Genomic DNA, 16830 nt, shown 5'->3' on the forward strand with positions numbered 1-16830 from the left:
GAGGTTAAACTCAATCAATATCAATCAATCATAACGACATAAACATCTTCACAACAGTCAACACATTTTCAAAGCTTTACTTTATGAACTCTAAGCTTTTCATTCTTTTATTATAGTTTTCTTTGTACTCAAAGATTAAGTCTATCAGGCTTTTTTACTTCACGTGTGGATCTTCTCAGCACAGGTAAGTCTGATGTGTTTTCACGAGAGCCTGTATGTGTGTTTGTGTTAGATTGTTCTGGTGGTGAGTGACAAGATTCAGTTGCGGCATTGTCATCGATTTGCTCTTGGATAGTTTCTTGTGTTTTCAGGAGGGAACAGCGGTTCCTCCTGAGAATCTGTCCTTCCTCAGTGAGAATCTGTCCTTCCTCAGTTCTAACGGTGTATGACCTTGGTCCTACTTCCTCAAGAACTGTAGCTTTCCTGTTGCATGCATTTGGATCCTCAATCCTGACAACATCATCCCTTGTCAATGGTTTCAGAGTTTTGGATGACTTGTCATAGTGTGATTTCTGTTTCAGCTTTAACAGTTGAAGTCTCTGTCTCAGTTCCTTACTCTGCTTTTCTTTTGCACAGCAGGGTAGCGTGGTGCGCAACTTGCGACCCATTAGGAGTTCAGCAGGTGACGAACCACAGTCTAAAGGGGAGGCTCGGTAGCTCAGCAGGGCGAGATAAGGATCAGACTTGCTTTCTGTTGCCTTCTTCAGTAGCTGTTTGAGAACTTGAACACCTTTCTCTGCCTTACCATTCGACTGAGCATACAGAGGACTGGATGTGATGTGCGAAAGTCATAATGTGCTGCAAACTGTTGCCACTCCTTACAGTTGAAGCACGGACCATTGTCGCTAACGGCAATCCTGGGAATTCCATGTCTGGCGAAGATGGATTTAACATGCATTATGACACTGTTTGCTGATGTGCTTGAGAGCAGCGCCATCTCAGGATAGTTAGAATAGTAGTCAATCACTAATAGATAGTCTTTACCATTCAAATGAAAAAGGTCCATACCAACCTTTTGCCATGGTGCTGTTGGTATGTCAGCTACTATCATTGGTTCCTTTGCTTGTTTGTTTTGGTGTTTCTGACATGTGTCACATTTGCCTATCGTGTTCTCAATGTCCTTATTTATGCCAGGCCAATAAACAGTGTCTCTTGCTCTCCTTTTGCATTTTTCAATTCCGAGGTGTCCCTCATGAATCCTTTTGAGCATGTCTTTACGTAGAGCATGTGGAATGACTATTCTGTTCTGTTTTAGTAATAGCCCACTTGCGACACTCAACTCTGACCTGATGTGAAAATACTTTGGACAGGTACCTTTTGGCCAACCATTGTGAATGTTCTCTATTACTGTTTGTAACACTGTATCTTTTACTGTTTCTTCTGCTATTTGCTTTGATTTTGTGTCTGACACAGGCAGCGCAGCAGTGACCATACTCACATGAACATCCACGTCTTCCTCAGTAGAGCTCACATGACTCATTGTGGGTGCTCGGGATAGTGCATCTGCTAACACTATGGGCTGGATTTTGCTAGGGCCGGGGAGGCGGGATTGGAGGCGGGTGGGGGATAAAAATCGCAAAACTGGTGTGCGGGCCCAAACCCGCCTCCATCCCGCCTCCACGCAATTTTCCTAAATTCGTGTCTGCTGGTCCCGACTCCGTCCCGCCTCCAGGAGGCGGGATAGGCCCTTAAGGCCCTTAACAAGCCCTCAATTGGCTCTATAATCCCATTTTCCTAACCACTTGCAAGTTTACTCGTTTTCCCACGTGAAACACGCCTGGTGGGAAACACACATCTGAAACCTGGCGGGAGCACAACTGGCTTGCGGAGTAGCAGCTGCAGCTCAACCATTAAATGGCAGATTTGAACAGGCTTTAATTGCAGGTGGCATAACTTTGCTCTCTCAGGTCTGGGGGATCTTTCAGAAGGCATACCCACAGCTCTGGAAGTTTGCAGCCTGACAACCATCTCCAGTGTGACCTCCTGGGAAACCCCTCTCGCCACCTTCACTGAGCGCTTCCTCAACTGAGGCATCTACCAGAAGCATGGGAGCCATTTTTGTCCTGCCCTTCTGGATATTACATGAGGCCGCCCAACAGCAGCAGCAACAACAGTTGCGCCAAGCTGCTGCTGCCCCACCTGAGGATGCACAGGCCAGAAGGGGCCAGCGCATGGAAGGCCGTCGGCGCAGGAGAGACCCCCCAAACAGGGTCTATAGACGCAGGGTCAGCTACCTCAACATGTCTGAGCAGCAGTGCCAAAGGCGACTCCGACTTTCGCGAGAGATGGTGGCTGACATCTGCGCAATGCTGCAGCAAGACCTGGAGCCCAGAGGAGCAGCTGGACACCCCTTATCAGTGGCCATCAAAGTCACCATCGCACTCAACTTTTTTGCCTCAGGCTCATTCCAGGGATCAGCAGCAGACATCAGCGGCATCTCCCAGGCGGCCGCACACACCTGCATCAAGCGGGTAACCGATGCCCTCTTTGCCATCGCGCACAATCACATCCATTTCACCAAGGATCGAGCAAGTGTCATGGCGAGAGCGGTTGGATATGCTAATCTTGCAGGCTTTCCAAGGGTGCAAGGCATCGTTGATTGCACACATGTGGCCCTTAAGGCTCCCCATCGCAATCCTGGTATTTTTGTCAACCGCAAGGGCTTCCACTCCCTCAACGTTCAGCTGGTGTGTGACCACAAGAAGGAAATTTTGCATGTTTGTGCCAAGTACCCTGGCAGTTGCCATGACTCCTTCATACTGCGCCAGTCTACTGTGCCTCCGCTATTCAGTCCGCCACACCAACTTAACGGATGGCTACTTGGAGACAAGGGCTATCCCTTGAGGACGTGGCTATTGACGCCGCTGAGGAGCCCATCCAACGCAGCTGAGGAGAACTACAACTCCAGCCACCTTTCCACCAGAGCCATGATCGAGCAGACCATTGGTCTGCTGAAGATGCGCTTCAGATGCCTGGATAGATCAGGTGGAGCCCTGCAGTACTCAGCAGCCAGGGTCTCCAGAATCGTCGTGGTTTGCTGTGTGCTTCACAACATGGCACGGCGTCGTGGCTTGCAGATGGCCGAGGACCAAGTGGCTCCTGACATGTCCTCCTCAGATGAGGAGGAGGAGGAGGAGGAGAGCGAAGACGAACATCTTGCAGAGGCTCATCAACCAGCGGCAGCAGTGCGCGAGAACATTGGTGGCCGGCATGCAAGGAACGCGCTCATATTGGGCAGATTTGCTGAGCCTCGCCCATGAGGGACTATTGCCTCGCATCCTTTTACCTGAGCACTGACAATAGCCAGGAACCAGCTGACTTCTAGCGATGTGACCACCATACTGACCTCAAAGTGAAAGTCCCATTCGCGAAATGACACACGCCACAACTACAACAGTAGCCAACAGATGATTTATTAACATTATTCTGATGGCTTTCAACCATAACACATTAAATTCCACCCAAGTGACTACCCTTGTGACTATTTGTGCAGTTTCTTTCTCTTACGCATGCTCCTACGTAGTGGTTCCCCAGTGGCATCAGCAGATGTGGAGGCCCCTTGCTCAATTCCTTGCTGCTCCTGTCTGGACACCTTTGGCGGGCGTCCTCTGGGGTTGCGAGCCTGTAAGGGCTGCGCAACAGTCTGCTGCTCCTGCGGCTGTGCAGGGGTTGAGACGCCGATCTCACTTGGGTGCTGACTCAGGTGGGGCTCTGACCGAGGACTTGTCAGTGGCATGGAAGTTTGAGCGCTTGGAGAGGAGCCCCCACCTCCTTGTTCTCTGCCACCATCATCCCTCTCATGGGTCAGCTCCCCCTCAGCGCTTGCAAGTGGCGAGAGAGCACCTTGCTGCACATCAGGGGAGCCATGGGGACCCGTGTCGGGACTGGCAGTCCTTCTCAGAGGGACTGCCATGAAGGTCTGGTTTCTCTGTTCAATAGCTGCCCATCGCTCCTCCAGAGATGTCAGTCTAGTCTGAACACTCACCATGTTTTCAACACTCGCGCGACTTATCTCCTCCATGGCCGTAGCCAGCCTTTCCACGGAGGTTGCCATCCTTTCCGTGGTAATGCGTTGATGCACCAATGACTCCACAAAGGCTCTGCTCATGTTAGCGACGGACTCCTCCATTCGCTCCACACTCGCAGCAACCCTGGAGACAAAACCTGCCAGAGACTCCTGCATATTTTCCTGGAGTGCCATCACTGCTGATACTGTGGATGGACCCAGAGGCAGAGGGTCGACATGCAGCTGAGCCGAGCTGGGAGAGTGCTGCGCCCTCCGACTAGGACTCTCCACTGCTGTCCCTGTCTCCACCATCTGCTGAGGCTCACTTGTGAGCTGTGATACACCAGGTGACAACACTACTCTATGTCCCGAAGGTCCCACCGAGGTGTGAGTGTCTGCGCTGGTGCTGGGTGCATTGCCTTCTGCTGACGCTGCGCCCTCAGAGGTTGCAGCTTCCTCTGAGGAGTCTGGATGCTGAGGCTGAACCTCCTCCTGCGTCCTGGAGACGGGAGCTTGCGATGGTCCTGTGGGGGAGTAAAGGAAAGTGTCAGAGATGAGAGGCCAGGGTTACCTGCACAGTGCTTATTGCAGATGATCAGAGGTCCATCTGCTAGAGCTTCCAAGTCATTATCAGCGAGTCATGCAATGCAATTGAGAGAGCTGGAAAACTCTTCTGTCACCAGCTTGCTCTGCTGCACCGGTCTCTCCGTCCCCCACTTGTGTGTCGTCCTGGATGCCGACAATCTCCAGGATCGCCTCCTCCCATGGGGTCAGCTGGGCTAAGGAGGCTGCCCCTCCACCTGTCCTGGCTCGCTCTCTTCGGTTGTGAGCTCTCTTTTCCTGCAATGGGGGAGACAAGTGGAGTTTGAGCGAGAATGAAGGAGTGAGTGTAGAGAATCGATGGCATAGATGCTTGGAGAGAAAGATGGAGTGAGATGGCAAGACCAAGGGCCCTCCCTATGTGATGTAAGTTGTTTTCATAGCATGACAGTGATAGGGAGTGTGAGGGCTGCATAGTCCATTAGTTAGGTGAATGTGACCATAGAGAGAGAGGGAGTGGGAAAGGGTGCATGGATGTGTGTCAAGTGGGATGTGGAGGAAGAGATTGGTAAAGCTGAGAGCTGGTGAGGAAAGGCAATGGGGATCAGATTAAGAGTGATGGGAACATCATACTCACTTTTCCAGTGCGCAGAAGGTCATGGAAGCGTTTCCGACACTGGATCCATGTTCTGCTGGTATTTGAGCTGGCGTTCACCTGCTCTGCCACCTTCAGCCACACAGCCTTGGTTTGCTGGGGTGGCTTCTTCCTCCCCGAGGAGGGGAAGAGCACCTCCCTGCTCTCTGTCGCTCCCTCCACCAATGCCTGGAGGGCTGCCTCGTCAAATCTGGGGGATGCCTTACTCCGATGTGTCGCCATGATTGATGATGGTAGCAGCAGCTGCCAGGGCCAGAAGCTTGGCAGTCTGCTGAAGTGAGCAAGGCTTGTGGAAGCCCTTAAATGAAGCAGCAGTGATGATGTCATCGGAGGCGAGCTTCCCACCTGAAAAGCTTACTGGCTAGGGGTTCCCACACGTGGGGAATCAATTGGGCTATAAAATCAAAATTGCATCAATTTCCCACATCGTTCAGGATTCGTGTGGGAAACACAAAATGTGGGGAACACGACCCCAACCCGCCCCCGTAGCAAAATCCAGCCCTATGTGTTTGCCTGGTGTGTAGATCAGTTCAAAGTCATATCTTTGCAGCTTCATCATGAGTCATTGAATCCTTGGAGACATCTCATTCAGGTTTTTTTTTATGATGGCAACCAGTGGGCAGTGGTCTTGTCTCAACTGTGAAGGTGGGAAGCCCATATATGTAGCCATGGAACTTTTCTAGTCCAACTACCAAGCCTAGACATTCCTTTTCAATCTGGGCGTATCGACACTCAGAGTCAGTCATAGACCTGGAGGCATAGGCAACGGCTTCCAATCTTCACCCTCTGCTTGTAGCAAGACCGCGCCTAGGCCATCTTTTGATGCATCCGTTGACACTTTAATTCTCTTTGTTGGGTCAAAGAAGGTGAGTACAGGTGTGGTTGTCAGCACTGTTTTGAGGTTCATCCACTCTTATTCATGTCTTTCTGTCCATGCGAACTCATTTGTTTTATGTAGCAGGTCTCGCAGACAGGCTGTCTTGGCTGACAGGTTAGGAATGAACTTTCCAATGAAGTTTATCATCCCCATGATGCGTAGCACTTCCTTTTTTGTCAGTGGGTCGGGGCATGTTGAGTATGGCATTTACTTTTTCCATATCTGGCTCTATTCCTTTACCAGATAGATTATCTCCTAGGAAAGTGACTTCCTGGACGCCAAACTGACACTTGGCTTTGTTGAGCTTCAGTCCATTCCGGCGTATGCTGTGTAGCACTTTAGTCAGTCTCTCATTGTGTTCTTTCAGTGTGGAGCCCCAGATGATGATGTCATCAACATAGACCCGAACTCCTTCCAGACCTTCAATTATGTGTTCCATCGCTCTATGAAAGATTTCAGATGCAGATATTATCCTGAAAGGCATTCTGAGGAAACAATACCTGCCAAATGGTGTGTTGAAGGTACAGTATTTGGTGCTCTCTTCATCCAGTTTTAGTTGCCAAAATCCTTGTGAGGCATCGAGCTTTGTGAAGTATCTGGCACCTGACATTTCACTGGTGATTTCTTCTCGCTTGGGAATCTGGTAGTGTTCATGTTTTATGTTTGCATTTAAGTCCTTTGGATCCATGCATACTCTTAGATCATTGTTCTTTTTCTTTACACATACCATGGAGTTAACCCAGTCTGTTGGCTCTTCGACTTTCCTGATGACTCCTAGTGTGGTCATTCTGTCCAGTTCTTTCTTGAGCCGGTCACGCAGGGGTGCTGGAACTCTCCGTGGAGCATGTACCACTGGCTGAGCATCCTCCTTTAGCTGGATCTTGTAAGTGAATGGTAGAACTCCAAATCCTTTGAACGCATCCTGGAAATTACTCACTACAGAATCCACTGAGTCATCTGGTCTGCTTATGGCACAGTTTATACGGTAGACTCTCTTGACCAGTTCTAAGTCCTCACAAGCTTTGTCACCTAGTAGTGAATCAAGTCCTTCAGCCACAACAGAAAACATGAGATGATGCACTTTAAGTGTGCATACACCTAAGCTACCTATTTTCTGTCCATTATAGTTCTTCAGTAGAACTGACTTTTTCTGTATTTTGGGCTTTTCTTTCATATTTTTAATGTCACTCATACTGATTAAGTTTGCTTTTGCCCCAGTGTCTAGTTTCAATGTAACTAATGCTCCATTTACCTGCAGTGACATTATCCATTTGTCCTCTTTTACTGCATTAACTTTATGTTCAGCATTGTCCATTCCTGAGGGCTGCACATTTTCTGTATCCTTTTCGACACCATTCTCGAAAATGTCTCACTTAAATCAGTGTCCTCTATCACATTGACTTGTTGCCCATTCTTTGTTTTTACTTTTGAAAAGCATTGTTTGGCAAAGTGATTCTTTCCATTACATTTTGTGCATATTTTTCCAAACGCTGGGCATTGTCTTGACTGGTGCTGGTAACCACAGCGTTTACAATTAAAAATTCCATCCTCCGATTGCTTTGCATTTCTGTTCTGCCCATGTTACTTCCCCTTGTAGGACACAGCACCGACAGCTGCACAGTCATTCACTACAGTCGCATTATTATTAATTTCACTGAAAGTCTTTGCGTGCTGTTGAGCTAGCTCACTGGCATGGCATATTTTCACAGCATTCTCCAATGTTAGTTCGGTTTCTCTCAACAGACGTTCCCTGACCTTTTTATCATGAATACCAAACACAATCTGGGCACGAATCATGGATGATTTCAGTTCAGAGAAATTACATGTCTGTGCTTTCAGTTTCAGATCGGTCACAAAGCTATCAAAAGTCTCATTTTGCTGCTGTGTCCGTGAACGGAACACGTACCTCTCATAGGTCTCGTTCTTTTTGGGAGAACAATGTGTATCAAACTTCTTTAGCACATCGTCCATTTTTTCTCTGTCCTCCTCTTGATCAAATACAAACGTATTAAATACCTCTATCGCCTGCGGGCCTACAACCGTGAGCAGCAACACTATTTTCCTTGCGTCTGGCTTCGTACCGAACCCGATGGCGACATTGTAGAGTTCGAATTGTTGTTTGAAAGTCCGCCAATTGCAGTCAACATTCCCCGTGAGTTTCAAACCCTCCGGTGGCTTCAAATGCTCCATGTCGCGTTTCGCAATATTCAGCAGATATTACCACTTCTGGTACCATGTTATTATGTTCATAAATAAGTAGACGTTTTTATTATGAAGAGCTAGCTGAGCTAGTCATTTATTCAGCCATGTGGACTAGTGTACAGCATCCATCTTGACTACTGCCTTGTGGGTAGCCCCCTACTAAACATACAGCTCCACCTAGTGTACCATTCTAGAATGACATGTTACTGATCATTGCAAAGACCAACATTCCATTTGCCTTTTTAATTATTTTTTGCACCTGTCCACTAGCTTTTAGTGATTTCCGTACTTGGACCCCTGAATCTCTCGGCTCCTCCACAGTTCCGAGCTTCTCGCCGTTTAGAAAATATTCTGATCTATCTTTCTTAAGTCCAAAGTGGATGATCTCACATTTCCCCACATTGAACTCCATCTGCCACAGTTTTGCCCACTCACTTAATATATCAATGTCCCTTTGCAACCATCTGCTGCCATCTGCACTATTGACTGTGCCACCTAACTTGGTGTCGTCAGTAAACAAAGTCATTGATAAATATAGTGAACAGCTGAGGCCACAGTACAGATCGCTGGGGGACACCACTAGTCATATCCTGCCAATTGGAGTATATACCCATCACCCCTGCTCTGTCCCCTACCTCCTAACCAATTCCCTACCCATGTCAATAGGTTGCCTCTAATTCCATGTGCTCTCATTTTTGTTAGCAGTCTCTTTTGTGGAACCTTATCGAATGCCTTCTGGAAGTCGATATAAATAAAACTTATACGCTCCCTTATCGACCATGTTAGTTACCTCCTCAAAAAATTAATGAGGTTCCATGACTTGCCCTCTACAAATCCATGCTGGCTCTCTCTGATCAGTTCATGTTTGTCCAAATGCTCAGTCACTCTGTCCCTAATAACAGATTCTAGTAACTTACCCCAACAGACACTAGACTAATAGGCCTATAATTTCCTCGTTTATCTCTCTTACCCTTCTTAAATAGTGGAGTGACATTGGCAATTTTCCAATCTAATGGGATAATTCCTGAATCGCGAGAGCTGTGGAAGATTATGACCAGCGCATCTACAATTTCCTCACCTACTTCTTTTAATACCCTGGGTGGAAGCCATCAAGTCCAGGAGATTTGTCTATCTTTAGCCTCAATGGCCCTGAACTTGAGGTCGGAGGCTTCCCACGGGGAAATGCCTCCGATCCGCAAATAAAATGCCCGCGTACCTGGTGGTCTGGGAGGTACGGAGATTCGCGGTCCTGGGCCTCTCCGGGTACCCGCGGGTAGAGGCCCACGTATCCCAGGGGCGCAGGCGGTTCGTAAGCGCCCCTGGGATCACGTGGGCCGGCCCAATCAATGAAAAGGGGGATCCCCATTCACGTTTATGGAGGTTCCGTATGTACGGAATCCCCATTGGCATGAATGGGAATACCTCAAAAGATACATGTACGCATCAAATACACACATACTGTAACCCAAAATGTTATTTTCTGAAATATCTATTGTACTAATTTATTGTTCAAGTAAATATGCAATGAACTTCGTCTACAAGTACACATTATTTGTGTGTACAGTTTTAGGCCATTTTGATCAACTGGCAAAAGTGCCCTCTGTGCTTACATAACCCTGGCTGTCTGTCACCAGTCTCACATAAGTTAATTCAAAATATCTTTTGGATTAAAAAAAATCTATCAACTGTGAAAGCGTTATAAAATAAGTCAGTGTACAATTTTTAATATAATTTCTAAATTTCCATGGGGAAAGAAGAGGGTAGAGATCTGGAATGCCTTACCTGAAAGAGTGGGGGCAGCAGATTCCATAGGAACTTTCAGAAGGCAATTGGACGTGTAATTGGACGACTAATTTGCAGGTTAATGGGGATAAAGCTGAGATGTGGGACTAAATTGGACAGCTCTTTCAAAGTGCCGGTACAGGCATGACGGGCCGAATGGCCTATGCTGTAAGATTCTACGATTCTGTTTTGGAGATCTTCCCTAAGCAATTGGTGCAGTTTGATCGCAGCCTACTTTCTTACCCTGAGCCTCAGCCTCCTGTGGTGTTGCTCGTCAGTCAGTCCGGAGTAGGTGTGCCTGGGACTGTAGATCCAATGCATTGTTTCTTTTGCACCTCAGTGTGTGCCACCTTACATCAAGGGCAGCCTTTTCCTGTTCTTGTTGGTTCACAGTTACGGCCTAGTAGAGCATAGAGAATCCAACGCCCATTGTAATCAAAACAGCAGACTTGTCAGTGCAGCGAAGCGGGCCGCTGTATCTGCTGCAGCGCGCATTTGATACAAGATTATCACCGGGCATGCGAGGTGAGCCTTGAATTGGATCTGAAGGCATTCTGTTGCCAAGTGTCGTTAGTTTAGCAAGCCAAGTGCACGTCTTCTTCACTATCGACTCAGCACGGCACTTCTTCCAAATAGCAATTCAGCAGTGTTCAAAAGCGTTGTGTTCACTGGGTGCTGCTCCGCACTCCCCATATCACCACTTTCTAATGCATGAGCAGCCCAGGCAGGCGTTCAACAGCAACAGGAATTTCCAGGCTATTGCTAGATCAGGATTTGTTTTTATTTTAAAGAGTTCTGGTACAGCTTACCCCACTCCCAAATTTGCATGGTAATACTTGTGCAGTGAATCCTTTACATTGCGATTGGAATTCAGCTTGAAATGTAAAAGTATTAAGGGAACCTATTTGTCTCGCTTGAAACAATAAAAATAGACTCGCATTTATATAGCGCCTTTCACGACCACCGGACGGACGGCCCAAAGCGCTTTACAGCCAATGAAGTACTTTTGAAGTGGAGCTCCTGTTGTAATGTAGGAAATGCCAATTTGTACACAGCAAGCTCCCACAAACAGCAATGTGATAATGACCAGATAATCTGTTTTAGTGATGTTGGTTGAGGGAATAAATATTGGCCAGTACAGTTGGGATGTTTTTATGGCCATGGCCTCTTGCTGATGTGACCATGTGAGCTTGTTGTTCACCCGCCGTACTCTGCTCCAAGTTAAAATCGTGTCTCTAGTTTCTTTTTCTGCACTATTAATCAGACCTTGAGTGGTGATATTTGTCAGAAAGAAAGAAAGACTTGCATTTATACAGCGCGTTTCACGACCGCCGGATATCGCGAAGCGCTTTACAGCCAATGTACTTTTTGAAGTGTCATCACTGTTGTAATGTAGGAAACGCGGCAGGCACAGCAAACTCCCACAAACAGCAATGTGATAAGAACTAGATAATCGCTTTTTTAGTGACGTTGATTGCAAGCTTTGGTTGAAAAAAAATTTCTGGAACTCCTTTGAACGGACTGGGACGTTCTCGGGTTCGGTTCCGTGGTCTGTGCTGGGTTTGCTGATCTTGCCTGGTAGGGGTATTACAGTGGGGGGGAGGTGGGGGAGGCGGAATCAAGTCAGGGTTGCCACACCCTCACTACCCAGCGACCCAGCTGGAAATACCAGTGTGGGTGTGATGTGAGGAAAGGATCAGGCTGAGCTGCTGACACTTCCTGTCGATGTATAATGGCCCTTTTGACGAGTCACTGGAGGCCTCAGTAGAACCATAACTCAGCAAAGGGTCACTGCTGTCAGGAGGGCTAAGAAAGGGAGAAAAATGAATGGAGAAAATTGGTGGGGTGGGAGGGGGGAATTAATTTCTACTTTTGTAATAAAAATGTGTCGCTCATGACACCATTCTTTGTTCATTACCATTTAAATTAAAAATGTAGATTATAACTTCCTCTGTAAAGACTGCTGAATAAGAAATGTTGTTACTCCTCTCTATCCTCTGGCCATTGATTTCCACAATGAAGGATTTGTAAAATGAAGATATTCGATGTTGCGGAATGAAAGCTACTGCAACGAATTACTGATATTAAACTAACCCTCTGGCATCTTGTTAATGCCCATAAATTAATCCCACTGGTTCTGACGGAATATCGTTTGGCACTGAGGAGATCTAGTAACCAACCAATTACTGAACCAAAAAAAACACATCTTATATTCTCATGGGAAAGTTGCAGAAAATAAATGTATTGTAAAAAAAAGTAGTAGGTTTGAAAGTTAATTTGAACATTTATTTACTTCTATTCATAACAGCAACTAGTTAATACTTTACTATGTAACAAGGCATGATGAGCGTTATCTCAGGTGTACTTTGATGTAAACACTGCTTTGTGAAGGAAGTGTTGGAATCTTTTGGATGGAGTTGTTACCGAGCGATTGCCGAGGGGGTGCTTTTCAGTAATTAAAAACAAAATTAGCATTTTATTTCAAGACGGCAGGTGTTAAACAGGAAAATTAGCCAACATTTACCAGTTAAAGCCCAGATCGTGGTTTATGGGAGGGGACCTGTTGGATAGGGCTCCAGGTAAGGTGGGTCCTCATCAATTTTATTATGTATTCGTTTAAAATGTAGATGTTCAGACGGACATTTCTGATATGGCCTTTGCTATTGTTTTGCTCCCGATGACATTCATTTTTCAAACATTAAAACTGTGAGATGGGATAAGAGGAACCAAAACCTGATCTCTTTGGCACTTGATACTTTCTCAACAACTCAATGGCCCAGTAATTCGGGTCCCAACGCGTGAGTACGCACGGGGTACCCACGCGCGGACCCGATGGAAGTGCCGGTTTCTTGCATGCACTGCGCATGCGCGGGAAAACGGCGCTTCCGGTCCCCTGAAAGGGGGGGGTTAAGAGGTGCAACGCGTGCGACGTATGAGGCAGCGTGTGCGCGTTGAACTTCCGTTTTTTTGACAGGTTTGTCCGTGCGTGAAGACCTCCACTTTTTTACACATTAAAAAACCAGACGTAAGGACTTCAGTTTAAAAGGTAAGTGGTCAATTAATTAAAATTAGAACATTTTTTCCACAGGTTTATTATTTTTAAATACTTTACAGTAAGGTAAGTGTATTTTTAGCTCTGATTTTTTATAAAATTATTTTTTTCAAAAATTTAAATTATTGTTTAAAATGGTTATTTAATGTTATTTATAGTTGATTTAAATAGTGTGATGTTTTTTAAACATTTATTTTAAGGTTATGTACTGTTTTGGGCGCCCGGAGTTTTCATGAGTTTGACAGGTCTTATGTCTAACTCATGAATGGACTTTTGCATCCTCCGATTGGTTGCCCAGTGCTCACGTGATCCCAGCCGACGCATCGAACTAACTACGCCGCTGGATCGCGCAAGCACAGCGCGCCGGGAGCTGGAGCGGGCCACAGACCGGAAATCCACGTAGGCCCAGGCCTCAACTGTCGACGCGCTATGTAAGTGTAAGTCGGGGGCTTGCACCCGCGGGAAGCCCCCGACCCGAATTTCTGGGCCAATGTGTTGCAAAAAAAAATTGCCCCATCCTTGTTTCTCCCTCCTTTTCTCTAAGCTTAGCACTCCAGACATGGGTAGATGAAAATTGTTCTTTGTTGGTTTGTCTCATGTCCCAAGTGTTTCTTTTTTGTTCCAAGGCTTGAAAGTTTGAAAAAGGAATGTATTCGAGGTCAGGGCGACTGCAAAGAGCCAAGCCAAAATGTTTATGAAAACCCCTACATTTTGAACGAATATATCGTAAAGTTGATTGGCAGCTCTGCATTACTGAGTAATCTCCTCTGAACGGTATTGTTTCTTCGAAAAGCCCTCTGTGTGTTTTTCCTCTTGGCCTGATTGTGCACTGGAGGATGACCAAATGTTGTGCAGGGAGCTGCACTAAGAACTGGTCTGTTTTTAATGAGTGAACCAGTCTTGCTGAGTTCAGCAATTGACCGACTGCTTCATGCTTGATGTTAAAATAGGCCACAGTTCTTGATGTAACACAGACATTCTGTTTTATCTCTCTGTCACGTATTTGGACAACTGTGCTGTTGTGGATTCTGGATTAAGACAGTAATTAGATTGTTCTTCATGGCTCTTCTACTTCCAGTGAAAACTGATCTGCAAGATATTAAAATCTATTTTAAAACTGTAGCTTTTTATTTCAGTGCCTGTAATTTAAAAGAGGAAAATCAGCAGAAAATGTAACGCAGTTATTGTATAAAGCAATTTTCTGATAGTGACTTGTCAAAAACTGCGATTTACAATCGCATGGAAGAAAATCACATCCCATTCTTCAAACTACAATCTTGTACCTTTGGGATGAAGAGCTGTTCCACTTGTCGCTTCTTCCCCCACCCGCCCCGTTGATTTCACAAGCATAACCGGTGCTACCCCTTTAATTTATTGAAGCAGTGACATCTATCATTCTTCTCTTTTATATATTCAGCATTTCTTGAATGCAAGAGTGATGAGACGGCCCCAGTCATCGTGTTTATTTGCAAGATGTTTGCTGTTGATTCCAAGGCTTTGCCCCAGAATAAGCAGAGGTAAGTGATGTTAATTGTCTTGTATAGTTTTTGCACTTGACATTTTCCATTTCCTCATCCATTTGTTTGTTAACTTCGCGAATGAATGATTTCCATAAGTTTTCACGTGAAATTTTGCAGCAAATATATGAAGGTTGAACAAATGGTGCTTTGAACATGACAGAATTATAAATATAGCAGGGAAGCACGTGACAAAACCTTAGTAAAACCTGAAGGCTTAGTCTTTCTGCCTCCTCCGTCCATTTTAGGATGATCTTGGGCAGGCAAATACAGAAAGGTAATTGGGAGGTGCTCTGCTACCTCCCCGTGGTTTTCTGGTGGCTAGGTCCCTTGGGATGGGCGACTGTAAACTTCATGCAAATGAAAGGGAATTGGCTTCGGCCGTGTTTCCTGCCATCGCACTCTTTGAATGCTGGAAGCAGTACCAGCTGCTAAGGCCCTGCTCCAGCATTCAAAGGTGACTGGATGGGGCCTCGGGGCAAAAAGAGAAGAGGAGCCTGTTTCTGCCAGGCCCCATCAGCCAAAGAAATTTTTTTCAGTCAAGCAGCTTGCTAGCCACCTTTCTCTCCTGGTGCAGTCGACTCCCAGGCCTGCCATGGCAAGTCTCCGCCCCAAGACTGGCATGGCTCCCCGGTCGGGGAGGGGGCGGAGGCGGAAGGAGGCAGGCAGCCCGCTTCCCTTTTGCGAATGACCCTGGGTTAAGGAAGTATTCCCTGGGGCGGGCAGTTCTCACTCTGCTGGAAATGCCCTCTATTTTCTGTTTTTAAGAACATAAGAAATAGGAGCAGGAGTAGGCCATTTGGCCCTTCAATAAGATCATGGCTGATTTTCTACCTCATCTCCACTTTCCTGCACTATGCCCATATCCCTTGATTCACTTAATATTCAAAAATCTATCGCTCTCTGTCTTGAATATACTCAACGACTGAGCCTCCACAGCCCTCGGGTAGAGAATTCCAAAGACTCACCACCCTCTGAGTGAAGAAATTTCTCCTCATCTCAGTCCTAATTGGCCGGCCCCTTATTCTGAGACTGTGACCCCTGGTTCGAGACTCCCCAGCCAGGGGAAACATCCTCCCTGCATCTACCCTGTCAAGCTTTGTATAAGAATTTTGTATGTTTCAATGAGATCACCTCTCATTCTTCTAAACTCTAGAGAATATAGGACAATCCCCCCATCCCAGACGTCTTTACTCTTACACTCAAATCCTCTTGTATTAAAGGCCAACATACCATTTGCTTTCTTAATTGCTTGCTGTACCTGCATGTTAACTTTCAGTGATTCGTGTACAAGGACACCCAGGTCCCTCTGAACACCAACATTTCCCAATCTCTCACCATTTAAAAAATACTCTGCTTTTCTATTTTTCCTACCAAAGTGGATAACTTCACATTTCTCCACATTATATTCCATTTGCCATGTTCTTGCCCACTCACTTAGCTTGTCTATATCCCCTTGAAGCCTCCTTGCATCCTCCTCACAACTTACATTCCCACCCAGCTTTGTATCATCAGCAATCTCTGATATATTACATTTGGTCCCCTCATCCAAATAATTGATGTAGATTGTGAATAGCTGAGGCCCAAGCACTGATCCTTGCGGTACCCCACTAGTTACAGCCTGCCAACCCAAAAATGACCCGTTTATTCCTACTCTCTGTTTTCTGTCCATTAACCAATCCTCAATTCATGCTCGTATATTACCCCCCCCATCCCATGAGCCCTAATTTTGTTTAATAACCTCTTGTGTGGTACCTTATCGAATGCCTTCTGAAAATCCAAATACACCACATTCACTGGATCCCCCTTAACTATTCTGCTAGTTACAACCTCAAAAAACTCTAACAAATTTGTGAAATATGATTTCCCTTTCATAAATTCATGTTGACTCTGCCCAATCCTATTATTATTTTCTAAGTGCCCTGTTACCACGTCCTTAATAATAGATTCTAGCATTTTCCCTGCTACTGCTGTCAGGATAACTGGTCTGTAGTTCCCCGTTTTCTCTCTCCCTCCTTTCTTAAATATGTTACCTTCCAATCCGCGGGAACCATTCTAGAATCTATGGAATTTTGGAAAATGACAACCAATGCATCCACTATCTCTATAGCCACCACTTTCAAAACCCTAGGATGTAGGCCATCAGGTCTCTAGTACTATTTTTTTTACTACTAATACTAATTTCTTTCAGTTCCTCAT

General features: G+C 46.0%; 1 protein-coding gene across 4 annotated transcripts in view; it reads left to right on the forward strand.

Moving 5' to 3' along the window:
- Positions 1-16830, forward strand: part of efl1 (elongation factor like GTPase 1) — a 369111-nt gene that overhangs the window by 93305 nt on the left and 258976 nt on the right. For 3 of the 4 annotated variants that reach the window (XM_085968866.1, XM_085968864.1, XM_085968865.1), the window contains exon 12: positions 14532-14631. The exons of the other annotated variant lie outside the window; for it this stretch is intronic. In XM_085968866.1, the coding sequence (XP_085824992.1) occupies positions 14532-14631 (100 nt within the window). The remainder of the gene's footprint in view (positions 1-14531; positions 14632-16830) is intronic. 4 annotated transcript variants of the gene reach the window in all.

Source organism: Somniosus microcephalus, chromosome 27 (genome assembly GCF_052327205.1).
Source record: "Somniosus microcephalus isolate GS21.2 chromosome 27, FLI_Smic_1.0, whole genome shotgun sequence".
Lineage (NCBI taxonomy): Eukaryota > Metazoa > Chordata > Chondrichthyes > Squaliformes > Somniosidae > Somniosus > Somniosus microcephalus.